Below are 14,165 nucleotides of genomic sequence, written 5' to 3' on the forward strand. Positions count from 1 at the left end.
GTGTTTAATATATGATACTTGAATGTGTTCAACAAGTGTAGAAAAGTCTTATAATGATACATGCTTCTTAAATATAGTCAGTGAGTATTCTAACATTCATGAAAAATTAATTCTAGAATACCTCTTTCTTGTGAATGGAAATATATTAGTGGAGCATAAATATTTCTTTGTTATGACCCTCAATCCCTCTGTCATCTCCCAGTCTTCCCCTCTGAGCCATCTTTTCCCTACATTCTGCCCCCTCTTCTGCCTCCTCTTCCTTCCCCTGTTCCCAGTCCCCTCAATGCTCCCCATTTCTGCTCTCTGCCTTACAACTCTCCCTTCTCTTCTGCTCTGAATTTTTCTCTACACTGTCTTCCAGCCACCTCTTGGAGGCCCCTTCTCTGCTCCCTCAATCTCCGGCTCTCTGTCCCACATTTTCCCCTTCTCTGCCCCTTGGTCTCCCTATCCACTGTCCCCATCCCTCTCTCCATCCCTTGCTCTCCCCAGCTCTTCCCCATAACCTCCTCCTTTCTCATCCCGAGTCTCTGTTTTATCTGACCCCCAGTCTTCCTCTCTGTTCTACAGCCTCCTCCTTCCACAAGCCCCTCATTGGTCCCCCTCCAATATGGGTAGCCTGGAGCTGGGGCACACATCCTTGCTTCTGCAGAGAGATCCATTTCCCTGTCCCAGCAACAGCAGAAATCTGATGAAAGGCAGATGAAAACTTTCCTAAAATGCTGATAGAAAGCTCACATGAAAACTGACCAACTCACACTTTGCTGAAATATTCAAAAGCTTTAAAACTACATATCCAATAAAAAGTTAAAAGCAATAAGCAAAATCAGCAAAGTGGCCCCTTGTGAAAGGAGGCCGGTGAGTTGCAGGTGTTCCCTTGTCTCTCTCCAGCATCTGCACCACCACGCCACCCACTTCTGTCCCCAGAAACTGTGCCCAGCCTTCCTCCTCCCACGTGTGAATTCCCCTGGGGACCCTGCCCTCCCAGTTCTCCACATCTGAAATGTCCTACCCATGCCCGTCCTCCTGCTAACCTCCCCTCTGAAATCTGATCAGCCCCCAAAAGCTGCCTCAAATACCCTCTCTTATGAAGCTTTTACACTGTCCTTCCATGCCACTCCGCATTGCCCCTTTATACTCCATCCAGTGTACGAACCAGGGCTCAAAGCTAGGCCTTCTAGCTTCTGGTTCAGGGCTTTTCTCAAGATGTGGCCTTGGGGAACTGTGGGAGGAACCTGGGCTTGGCCATCACACAGGTGTAGGTTCTGATCTTGAGGCCACCATTGGTCTCTGAGCCTCAGTTTCTATCTATAAAGCAGGACAGTCACCTGCTCGGCCATTCCCAGGTCCAGTGCTTCCTGAGGGCCTGTTGTGGGGTGTCCACTGTTGATAGTGCCCATCATAATTCAATGTGTCACCTGAGAATTTAATGTGTCACATCTAATAGACAAATACAGCATCAGCCCAGTGTACTTGGCCCACAGAGGAGGGAGGAAGATGGGCACTGTAGTTCCACACACCTTCCAAAGACCTTACTTGGCAGTTTGACACATGTGACCCTGGTATTTTCCTGGAGGGAGGCCTTTCTCTATCTGTCATTCTTCCAGTAGTACCCCCTGGGATGTTGGAACCACAGCCACCAAGCTTTGTATTTTACTTCCTGAGTTGGGTCGAGGCTGGAGCCCTCCGCCCCTTGTTCACCTCTTATCACATTCAGGCCTGAAGCCAGCACCAGGAAAGTGGCTGGGCTGGCCATAGACCGCCAGACTGCAGGCCTGGCCCCCTCCTGATGTGGAAGGCTCCGTCAGATGGCAGATGGAGTCCTCGTAAATCTGCCTAGTGATTTTACTCCAAGTGAAACTCGGGGCTCTCCACCAGGTGCCTGCAGGTGTGGATAGAGCAGGGGGCCAGGAGTGTCCCAGTCCCCTGTGACTGCACCACAGATGTGCTGGAGGGTCACCCCACTGTCCGCTTCTTCAGAGAAACTGCTCAGTCTCTTCGTGTGGGTCATCACCCCCAGGCAGACAACAGGCTCTCCCTGTGGGACCTGTGCAGTCCTGGAATGCCTCCTCGGCCCATCTCCCTCTCCTCTTAGTCCAAGGTACTGGGCGCCTCCCTCCTATGAGAGTGTCCCCTTCAGCTTCTCCTGCCCCTCCTCCAGCTTTCCTGGCATCTATCCCCCAGGGACACCTTCCTCCCTCTCCAACCCCTCAGAGCCACAGGAAAGCCACTTCCCCTGCAGCAGCCACACTCTGGCCCAGGCCCAGGCCTCTGGTGGCCGCCCCTCAGTCCTTACTGCACATGAACTTGCTCTGCCTGCCCCACCAGCACTCAGAATGCCTCCCACTCTCCCTCTGTCCTCACAGCCCTGTCTCCACCCTTTCAGGAGTTCCTTCTGGGCTTTGAGCAAAGGGGTTTGAGGTCACAGGTTCAGTTTCCTCCTCCCATGTGTGCTCTGGTTACTTGGATTGGCACATGTAGTCACGAAGGGGCTGCAACGCAGGGGCCCGTGCTAGCTCACAGGCAGTGCAGGGCCTGGTGTCCTGCAACCTCCTGGATTCGGGAAGGGGCACCGGTGGTTCTGACACACACAACCAGTGGCCTGTGCCTCTGGAGAAAGGAGGCCACCCAGGACGGTGTCACTTCGTTTTCTCAATGGTCCTGTAAGTGAGGGGTTATCATCCTTGGGTAGATGAAGAAACAGCTTCAGAGAATGAAGCAATGTGCCATCCAGCTAGTTGCCTGAAGCTGGGATGTGAATTCAGAGCTCCAGACCCCACGGCCCACCCAGCCTTCTGCCCCTCACTGCCCTCTTCCCATCATTAGTGGGATCAGGAATCTCTGTCTTGGCTCACAACCTGCAGCTGAGGTCTCTGTAAATCCCTGTGGCGTGCAGGGCCTGGCGTGGGGCAGGCCCAATGCGTATCCAGTCCTGGGCCACTCAGCCCCCACTCTACTCCTCCAGATGAGCCTGAGCCCCTGAGATGCTGAGACTCCTGTCCCATCAGAATCTGCCCGCCCTGCCCATGATGGGCGAGGCCTTGTCTGTGGCCCTGCTCTCCTGAGGATGAGCTGTGGCAGGAAGGCTCTTTCTCAGAGGTGAAAGGTGAGGCTGGTACTCTGCCTGCAGGAGGGGGATTCTCGTGGGGCCGAGGCTGGTCCACATGTGGCTGGATCCAAGACATGTCATCCCAGCACATGGGCCTGGTTCCTCTGCCATCAGAAACTGTTCCTAGGACCTCTGGCCTAAACCACAGAGCACAGGGAGGAAGCTTCCGCTTTCTGACCACAAGCGTCTGGCCTCAGTGTCAGCCACCCCAAACTGCTCACAGCATTCAGAGCCAAGAGGTTTGCGGAAAACACTTGACTTCCCATTCCTCTTAGGAAGCCCTCCAGGGGTCCTCCTGGCAGCTTGGAGGCAGGGCATGGAACGGGGATGCCTGGGCTCAGACAAAGGATGATACCCCTTGCCCCTTCCACTTTGCCATCGTGCTGAGAAGTCTAGGTTCTGCTGCCTTGGATAAAGCTCAAGGGTTGATTAATCTGACTTAGAAAGTGCCTTGGAGGGGCCAGGCACAGTGGCTCATGACTGTAATCCCAGCACTTTGGGAGGCCGAGGCAGGTGGAACTTGAGGTCAGGAGTTCAAGACCAGCCTGGCCAACATGGTGAAACCCTGTCTCTACTAAAAATGCAAAACTTAGCCAGATGTGGTAGCAGGTGCCTGTAGTCCCAGCTACTTGGGAGTCTGAGGCAGAAGAATCACTTGAACCTTGGAAGTGGAGGTTGCAATGAGCCGCGATCGAGACGCTGTACTCCAGCCTGAGCAACACAGTGAGACTCCACCTCAAAATAAAAAAGAAAATGCCTTGGAGGGCATCAAGTCCAGGGCTTTCCAAACCTGCTGGTCATCAGAACATGTAATGCAATGCCTGAGCCTCTCATCCCACCTTCCTGTTTGCCATCCATTGCTGCAGAGACACAAGCCCTCTAGAAGCTATGGCTGCTGCCTCAGAGCCACCTGTGTCCTGGAAGCAGGAGCCTGGCAGGGAGGAGGCCAAGCAGCCTTGTCCCGGAGGCCTGGGCAGCAGCGCTGTACACAGCCTGGGGTGGTGCCTTCTAGTTGCAAGGCCAGTCTCACCCTGCCACCAGTAATACCACAGGTGCAGCCGGAGCCGCTTGATCTCACTGTTCTCTAAGCATCACCATGCGGCTGTGAACTGCAGATGTCCCAGGAGGACTCAAATCCATGCAAGTTCCCTGTATCTAAGCCTCACCATTTTCACTCACTTATTAGCTACACTGATAACTGGAAAGAGAGGAAGTGGCTGTGATGGAAAGGCCTGGGGCGGGGCTCCAGCTCTGCTCTAAGTGGCAGAGGTGGGAGTCACTGAGCCTCGCTGTCTTCATCTGTGGAAGGGGTCATAACTCCCCTGCACTCCCAGCGTCGTTGTGGAGATCCACTTTCAGCAAGCCCATCACCAGTTGTAAAGGCCTCCCACAAGGCTGTCCCATGTGGGGGCAACTGCGGACCCTCACTGGGCACAGCCTCACAGGTGCAGGCATGAGCCTGGGCGTCTCCCTATCCTCCAGCCTGAGCTAAGTGCAGACAGCAGACGTTGCCCTCTGAGCAGCACGGCACTGTCCTGGCTCACTGGATTCTCTCTCCTCAAGAGTAGGGCCCAGGACTTGTCCATTTCTGCCACCTGCCTGGGTCTTAGCACTGAGCCTTGTCAGGGGCAGGCCTTCAGTGAATGTCTTGACTAAATGAATTCAGGAGTTCATTTAAGGTGTTCATGAAGCATCTTGGCTCCATGAACTTTAGTGGAGGCAGAACTCTACCTCTTCGCATTTTGGCTAGGCCTGAGAATCGGCATAAGACAGATTCATGGGCAAAAGCATACAGATTTCTTTAATACAAGTTGTACGTGGCATGGGAGCCCTCTTAAAAAGATGAAGACCCCAAGAAGCAGAGTCAATCCCCCTTAGATACTGCATTGGATGATTAGTTGTGAAAGGTGATAAGGCCAAGGGGCTTGGGCTAGGGCAGGTAATTGGGCAGAGAAGTGACTCGGGAGGTCAGGGCGCGTTGTACGAGATCTGTTTGGATTTATTTTGGCTTCAGCTTCCCAAACTTGATGAAAAGAGTGTTACTTTCCTTTTGGTGTAGGGAGGACATCTTTCACAGGGGACTTTCATCCCCTGCTTCTAAGAAACAGCACGAATGTCAGAGTGATCTTGCACCTGCTGTTTTTTTAAGTGCTTTTCATTCAACATAGTCCCTATGCCAGAGCAGCATACTTTGGGGTGACAAATTCTTAATACCTTCAGAACAAAGGCTCAGGAGACCACACATGGCCTGATTGCCTGTCCTCCTTCCCAGGTGGATTCGTACGACGTGACTGTGGATGAGGAACTGGGCGAGATCCAGCTGGTCAAAATCGAGAAGCGCAAGTACTGGCTGCATGACGACTGGTACCTGAAATACATCACGCTGAAGACGCCCCAAGGGGACTACATCGAGTTCCCCTGCTACCGCTGGATCACCGGTGATGGCGAGGTAGTCCTGAGGGATGGACGCGGTGAGCAGCTCAGGCCCCTTCTGCCCCGGGCTTCCCGAGAACCGAAAGTTCTTCCTGTCCTCAAAGCACTGTAGTCATAGGAGGAATGACACTGCTGTGCAGGGGCGAGAAGTGGGAGGGCTCTGCCCTGTGTCTCGACGCACCTGCAGGAGGCGTGACTTTCTTTGGGATTCATCCAAGCCCCTGAGGGTGGAGCAGGTGGCCCTAGGCTTCACTGCCATCATGTCCTCACTCTGTGCTACAGTTCTACAGGGGAGGGTTGTGCCTCCCTTTTTGTCAGTGGGTAACTAAGATCCACTGAGGCAGATAGCTATGGGACATGCCCCTGGAGGGGCACTTCTCCAGTTGCCAGGGTGTGACATCACTTTCTAGGTTCATAGCCTGCCCTCTCTGAGATCACAGTAGGGCTCAGGCAAGCTCGGGGTGCCCTTGTGGGCCTGGGGAGTGAAGGGGTGGACAAGGAGCACCCCAAGTGCCAGCTCCGAGGGGCGATGGACAGGCCTGTAAATCACAGTTACCAGTTCTTCAACCCCAAGTCTCACTTTTTGCTGAAAGAGAGAAGAACCTCAAATCTGCTCCCCTTAGTCAGATCCCAGTCAGGAGGCCATTCTTTGTAAGGAACACACAGCTGACCTGGTACAGAGCATCAGAGAGAGAAGCAGGCATCAAGGTCAGCCAAGGCCACTCTCCCTGAATGAACCGCCTTGCACACCCAGCCTCCTAGTGTACCCGGCAAAATCCTACCTCACTTCAAGTCATAACCCTTCTGCTTGCTCTCAGTTTAAACCTGGAAAGATAAGTCTTCAAAGGCCAGGCAGCCACTGTAATAATAAGAGGAAGCCACTGCTTCTGCCATGACAGCTTCAAACTCTTCCTCTTTGACAAGTTTCCTGTAGCTAGTGTGTTTTTCACAGAAGTCTGGTGGGGTAGGTAGGAAGAAATGACTATTATCCCCATTATATAGCTAAGAAAACTGAGACAAAGGATAAAAATGTTATTATGTACCTGCTGTTCTTAAGCTACCAGGCCACACCCCATCGTTTCTGATGTGGAGTTTGACTTAAGAAACCAAATTTCCAGAATATTTCTGAACACGGAGATAAGAGGATTTTTGTCCCCCTACCTAATGACAGGAAAAAAATCACAAAGTTCATTTATTCTTGTGGTCGTCAGAATGTGGAAAGTTGTGGAGAGGGCACTTCTCCTTTTCTGGTAGTTAGAAAATGCTGGCTCTGAAACTCCCTCCTGCCCAACTACCCAAGGTCTCAGTTATGAAGCCCTTCTTCCTGCAGACCCTTCAGCTCATCTCGGCAAAAAACAGATGGTACACTAGGATGAGGGTTTAAGAAAGGGGCATCACAAAGCTGTGGGCCCATGCACAGAGGGACCATGCAGAGTGCAGGGCCATCAGCACCACTAGTCCTGATGCAGGTGGAGGGAGAAGGTTGTGGGAGTAATCCAGAAGTATCCTGGAGACAGTACCCTTGGAGGAGCTGCGGCCCTCAGTAGAAAGGTGCTGGGGAGTAACTGGCCTCTTCTTGCTCTATATATTCCCTCCTTTCTGGTCAGAGTTCCCAGTGGGAAGCCCATTGAGGCATCTCATTCCAATCACTTTCAGGGATAGCACTGGTTGGAGGGTGAGCATAGAGAAGCTGTCCAGCAATTTTCACTCTCTCTACTGCTGTAAAACCAACCTCCTTGGTAGTTTTAAATAGCCATTTAATTTTGTTCATGCTCTTGCAGGTCAGGAATTTGGGAAAGGCTTCACTGGGCGGTTCATCTGTGGCCATGTAGCATCAGCTTAGGGAACTGGGGCTTCTTCTCTCTAGGCTCCTTGGCCTCTCTGTCCATATGGAGTCTCATTCTTTAAGGCTTCTCACAGAATAGTGTCCTCTGGGTGCTTGCGTTTCTTACATGATGGCTGGCTTCCAAGAGCAAGTTTTCTAAGAGACAGAAAGTTGAAGCTGCCAGTCTCTTCAGGCTTGGGCCTAGAAACTGGCACACTGTAACTTCCACCATATTCTACTGGTCCAAGCAGTCACAGAGCCCACCCAGACTCCAGAGGAGGGGATGCAGACCCCCCATCTCTCAATGGAAGGAATGTCAAAGAATTTGTGGCCTATTATTATTGTTATTATTATTATTATTATTTTGAGACAAAGTCTCGCTCTGTTGCCCAAGCTGGAAGGCAGTGGCACGATCTCAGCTCACTGCAACCTCTGCCTCCCAGGTTCAAGCGATTCTCCTGCCTCAGCCTCCCAGGTAGCTGGGATTACAGGCTCCAGCCACCATGCCTGGCTAATTTTTGTATTTTTACTAGAGATAGGGTTTTGCCATGTTGGCCAGGGTGGTCTGGAACTCCTGACCTCAGGTGATCCATTTGCCTTGGCCTCCCAAATTGCTAGGATTACAGTCGTGAGCCACCACGCCCAGCTGTGGCCGATTATTAATCCACCACATGGCATAACAACCAATCCCTTGAACAACCTGGAAATGAGGGGGGGCCAACCTACAAGTGATTCAATTACTCACCATATGATCACCCCTTAAATCTAATATTTCACCACTACACCTTGGGTGAACATGAATGTCAGAGGGCCATTACTGTGGCCCCATGGATCCAGAGCATCTGTGTGAAGGGACAGTTTCATTAAGGCACTGTGTCAGTCCTTGGAACCTGCCCTGCTGAGCTCTTCTGCCATCAGTCCAGGCTTTCTCATCCTGTCATACTCCCAGAACTTCATCAGCCATTGGGTAGATTCTTCAAACACCTTTGGGGCCAGAGGAGAAGGACCATTCTCTTTTTTAAACTTGGCATGTTGCAATTGTGCATGTACTGACTTATTCATACCAGTGAAACTGAAGAGATCCAGCACCTCAGAGTCGAGGTGCCCAAGAGATTAGCTGGTTCCTTAAGGTATATAAGAGATGATGAATGTTGAGTGCCTCCAGAATTACCCCCATAGCCAATGATAACAGTTATTGTCACTATTAATACTCACCTTGCCTTCCGTGGCCTCAAGCCTCCCCTCTTGGCTGGCCTTACATCCCCAGGGGAGAATGCAGAGGTATCCCGCTAATATTCCTTTTTGGGCCCCAGTTCCAAGCTCAAGGATGAAGTTGCCTCAGCCTGGAAGTGCTATGGGGTGGACAGCTCAGAGTGTGGCCTGGGTGTCATCTGAGAACTGGGTCCAGGTCTGCAGTTAGATCAGTACAGAGGTTGAAGCCTATAGTTCCAGCACTTTGGGTGGCCAAGGCGAGAGGATTGTTTGAGTCTAGGATTTTGACACAAGCCTGGGCAATGTAGAGAGACCCCATCTCTACAAAAAAAAAAATTGAAAATTAGCCAGGGGCCAAGGTGGGCGGATCATGAGGTCAGGAGATTTAGACCATCCTGGCTAACACAGTGAAACCCTGTCTCTACTAAAAATACAAAAATTAGCCGGGCGTGGTGGGGCACCTGCAGTTCCAGCTACTCGGGAGGCTGAGGAAGGAGAATGGCGTGAACTCGGGAGGCGGAGCTTGCAGTGAACTGAGATCAGGCCACTGCACTCCAGCCTGGGTGATAGAGCAAGATCCCATCTCAAAAAAAAAAAAAAAAATTAACCAGGTGTGGTGGTGTGTGCCTGTAGTACCAACTACTTAGAAGGCTGAGGTTGGGGAACCACTTGAGTCCTGAAGTTCAAGGCTCCAGGGAGCTATGATCATGCCACTGCACTCTAGCCTGGGAGACAGAGGGAGACCCTGTCTCTAAAAATAAAATAAAATAAATACAAAATAAAATACAAAGACTCAGAGTAGGGGTTTTGGAAACTTTTAAAGCAAGTTAACAGAACAATTTTATGACTTTTGTACTTAATAAGAAAAAAAATGACTTGCATTTTGAATATCTTTGGGTTTTGTAAATTTCATTTTCATTTTTTCTAGTAATTAATTGTTATTATATTTTACAAAAATATCAATCTGTGTTGAAAAGAAAGTTTTAAAATGTAATGCTTCACCATGAGAGCTACAGAAACTATTCCAGGATCTGTTTTCAGGAGATCTGGGTTCCCCCTACTCACAGCTCTATGGGCTGCATTCACAGGCTTGGCCTTAAGCAATAGTTTAAAGAGTAGTCATGATATGACCTGATCTGCTGTAAAGGCTCTGAGAAGCAGCCCTGCCCTTAGCTACCTGCTCCAACTCCTGCAGTGAGAGACACGCTGAGAGATAAGATGCTTTCAGAGCCAGGCTTAGAGGGAGGAGCAGAACCCTCAGGCCAATGATGACTATAGGCATGATAATGGTCATTGTTTCCATCCATTGGCATTTGCTGCATGCCAGGTGCTGTGTGGAGGGCTTTCCTGCATTCTCTCCCCAAATGCACACCATGACCCGGAGAAGTAGGCATTATCATCTCCATTTTACATGTGAAGGGGTCAGGGCAACTCTTGGTCACACAGCTTCAGTGATGGAACCCAAGTCCAAGCACATGTGCATTGGGCATTGTTATTGTTCTTCCGAAGGCTCCTCTCATGTTGTTCTTTCTTTACAGCAAAGTTGGCCCGAGATGACCAAATACACATTCTCAAGCAACACCGACGTAAAGAACTGGAAACACGGCAAAAACAGTATCGGTGAGTTATGACATCAGATCAGGTGGTCACGGGGGCCTTGATTTCTTCTAGCTCAAGTGCATGGTATGAAATAAACCCTTTTCACGGCGTATGGCCCGTCACTGCTGGAAAGTCACCAAGGCACCAACTCCCAGTGTGGCTGCACAATCCCCAAACTTCACCTTACCTACAACTCCAGACGAGAGATGGAGAGGAGAGTAATGAAACTTTGAATCAATCATATTGGCATGTAGGAAGAGTGGGCAGAAAAGCTTGAGTGTATCTTAATGTTCTCCATTGTGGGAGTTGCCTCTTACTTCTTATGTCTTCTTATAACAATTCAATTATAAAAGTGATATGTGATCAGCAACAAAATTGACAACTCTTCGGCCAACTGACCAGAGGATTCAAACTATTAAAAGCCCAGACCCAGATAACTTCACTGGCTAATTCCATCAAACATTTAAATAATTAATACCAATCTTGCATAAACTCTTTTACGAAATAGCAGGAACACTTCCCAACTCATTGTCTCATACCAGTATTATACCAAAACTAAAGGCATCACAAGAAAACTATAAACCAATATCCCTTAGCAATATAGATATAAACATTTTCAACGAAATACTAGCAAACCTAACTCAGCAATATATAAAAGGCATTAAGCAATATGAACATGTGGGATTTAGCCCAGGAATGCAAAGTTGGTTTAACATCCAAAAATCTATTAATCTATTAATTGAATACACCATATCAATAGAGTAAAGAACAAAACAAAGTACATAATCATTTCAATAGACATACAAAAAAAGGCATTTGACAAAATCAACACCCATTCATGATAAAACACTCAAAAAATAGGAATTGAAGAGAGTGTCCTCAACCTGATAAAGGTTTGAAAATTCACAATTAGGCTGGGTGCGGTGACTCACGCCTGTAATCCCAGCACTTTGGGAGGCCGAGGTGGGCAGATCACGAGGTCAAGAGATTGAGACCATCCTGGCCAACATGGTGAAACCCCATCTATACTAAAAATACAAAAAGTGGCTGGGTGTGGTGGCATACGCTTGTAGTCCCAGCTACTCAGGAGGCTGAGGCAGGAGAATCACTTGAATGCAGGAGGCAGAGGTTGCAGTGAGCTGAGATCATGCTACTGCACTCCGGCATAGTGACAGAGCAAAGAAAAAAAAGAAAATTCATGGTTAACATTATACTTCATGATGAAAGATTGAATCCAGAAACAGGATAAGGATGTTCACTTTTGCTACTTCTATTCAACATTGTACTGGAGGGTCTAGCCAGGTCAGTTAGGGAAGTAAAAGATAAGTAAAGGCACCCACACTGGAGTACAGTAAGTAAAACTATCACAATTTACAAATGACATGATCTTATATATAGAAAATCTGAAGGCATTCACCAAAAGAAACTATTAGAACTAATAAACAAGCAAGGTTGCAAGATACAAGATGATCAATTGTTTTTCTGTATATTAACAACCAACGATGTGAAAATAAAAGTAAAAAAAAGTTCAATTTACAATAGCATCAAAACAATAAACATTTATGAATAAATTTAACAAAGTAGTCTGAGACTTGTACAATGAAACTACAAAACATTGTTTAACATAATTAAAAATGATCTAAATAGATTGAAAGACATTTCATGTTCATGAATCAGAGGACTTATTTTTGTTAAAATAGCAATTTTAAAAAAGTAATAACCTGTACATACATAACAAAGTAATGTGCAAGTTCAACACAACCCTTATCAAAATTCTAGCTGATTTCTTGGCAGAAATTGACAAAGTGTTCCTAAAATTCATATGGAAATGGAAGAGATCCAGAATAGCCAAAACAATCTTGATAAAAAGAAAACAAAAATGGAGGACTTGCACTTCTCAATATCAAAATTACTACACAGCTATGGTATTCAAGACAATGTGATATTGGCATAAGGATAGATACATGGATCAATGAAATAGACTTGAGAGTCCAGAAATAAGCCCTTACACTTATGGCCAATTAATTTTTGACAAAAGTAGCAAGACAATTTAACAGAGAAACAATAGTCTTTTCAAAAAATGTCCCTAGCAAAACTGTATAGCCACATACAAAAGAATGAAGTTGGATCCTTAGCTCACACCATATACATAAATTAACACAAAATCAATCAAATACCTACCTAAATGTAACAGCTAAAACTATAAAACTCTTTTAAGAAAACACAGGAGTAAACCTTCATAATTTTGGATTTGACAAAGGACTCTTTATATGACACCAAAAGCATCAGCAACAAAAGAAAAATAGATAAAATGATGTCATCAAATTTGCAAACCTTTATGTTTCAAAGGACACCATCAAGAAAGTGAAAAGACGAACCACAGAATGGAAGAAATATTTACAAATTGTATATCTGATAAGGGCCTTCCATCCAGAATTTACAAAGAACTCTTAAACTCAATAAAGACAAATAGCCCAATTAAAAAATGAAAAAAATGAGTGAGGATCTGAATAGATATTTCTCCAAGGACCCATTAGTCATCTAGGAAATGCAAATCAACACCACAATGAGATACCACTTGATACTCACTAGGATGGCTAGAATCAAAAAGTCAGACAAGAACAAGTGTTGACAAGGATGTGGAAAAATCAGAACCCTCATACACTGCTGGTAGGAATGTAAAATGGCACAGCTGCGTGGAAAAGAGTCTGCTAGCTCCTAACTGTTCAACAGAGAGTCACAATATGACAGCATTTCCACTCTTAAGCATATTCCCAACAGAAATGGAAACATATGCTCACACAAAAACTTGTACATTGATGATTATAGCAGCATTGCTTGTAACTATCAAAAGGTGTACACAACCCAAATGTCTGTTAATGGATGAGTGGATAAAATATAATATATCTATGTAATTTGACCATGAAAAAAGAATGAAATACTGACACTTGCTACAACATGGATGAATCTCGAAAACATTATGCTAAGTGAAAGAAACCAGTCACAAAAGATCATATATTGTATGATTCCTTTTATATGAAATTTCTGGAAGAGAAAAATCTGTACAGACAGAAAGTAGATTACTGGTTGTCTAGGGGCAGGGAGTGAGGAAGTGGTCATGGGAGTGACAGCTAATGGATACAGTGTTCCTTTTGCGGGGGATGAAAATGTTCTACAACTGATGGTTGTCCGTTGTGTAAAAATTAATACTAAACATCCTTGAATTGAACACTTTAAATGGATAAATTTTATAGTATGTGACATATTTCAATAACGCTGCTAGAGAAATTTAAAAATTCAAAATGGATTATAGATCTAAAAGTAAGGGCTAGCAACATAACACTCTTGGAAGAAAACATACGAGTAAGTCTTCATAATCTTGGGTTCAGCAAAGCCTCTTAGATATGGCACCAAGAACGCAGGCAGCAAAAGAAAGTAGCCAAGTTAGACGTCATTAAAATGTAAAAGAGCTATACTTCAAAAGACATCATCAATAAAGTGAAAAGGCAACCCACAGAATGGAGAAAATATGTAAATCATATGTCTGATAAGGGACTTGTATCCAGAATATATAAAGAATTCTGACAACTCAATTTAAAAATATTCTGTATGAATAACCCAGTTTAAAAATTAGCAAAGCATTTAATTAAATAGTTCTCCAGAGAAAATTTGTGAATCTCCAATAAGCATGTGAAAATATGCTCAACATTACTAATCATCAGGAAATTTCAAATCAAAACCACAAGATACAATTTCACACCCACTAAAATGGTTAGAATAAAAAAGACAGATAGTAACAAGTGCTGCCAAGGATGTGGAGAAACTGGAACCCTGATGCTGCTACTGGAATGTAAGATGATGCAGCCACTTCAGGTAACAGTTTAGTGGTTCCTCAAAATCTTAAACCCAGCTACAATATGACCCAGCAATTCTACTCCTAGTCCTCTACCCAAGAATAATGAAACCATACATCTATACAAAAACTTGTAC

The 14,165-nt window shown here is 46.4% G+C and overlaps 1 protein-coding gene across 1 annotated transcript in view; it reads left to right on the forward strand.

Annotated features, from left to right (window-relative positions):
- ALOX5 (arachidonate 5-lipoxygenase) overlaps nucleotides 1-14,165 on the forward strand; it is a 60,345-nt gene that overhangs the window by 3,169 nt on the left and 43,011 nt on the right. The window contains exons 2-3 of the mRNA XM_005565109.4: nucleotides 5,379-5,577; nucleotides 10,115-10,196. Of these exons, the coding sequence (XP_005565166.2) occupies nucleotides 5,379-5,577; nucleotides 10,115-10,196 (281 nt within the window). The remainder of the gene's footprint in view (nucleotides 1-5,378; nucleotides 5,578-10,114; nucleotides 10,197-14,165) is intronic.

Source organism: Macaca fascicularis, chromosome 9 (assembly GCF_037993035.2).
Source record: "Macaca fascicularis isolate 582-1 chromosome 9, T2T-MFA8v1.1".
Classification (NCBI taxonomy): Eukaryota; Metazoa; Chordata; class Mammalia; order Primates; family Cercopithecidae; genus Macaca; species Macaca fascicularis.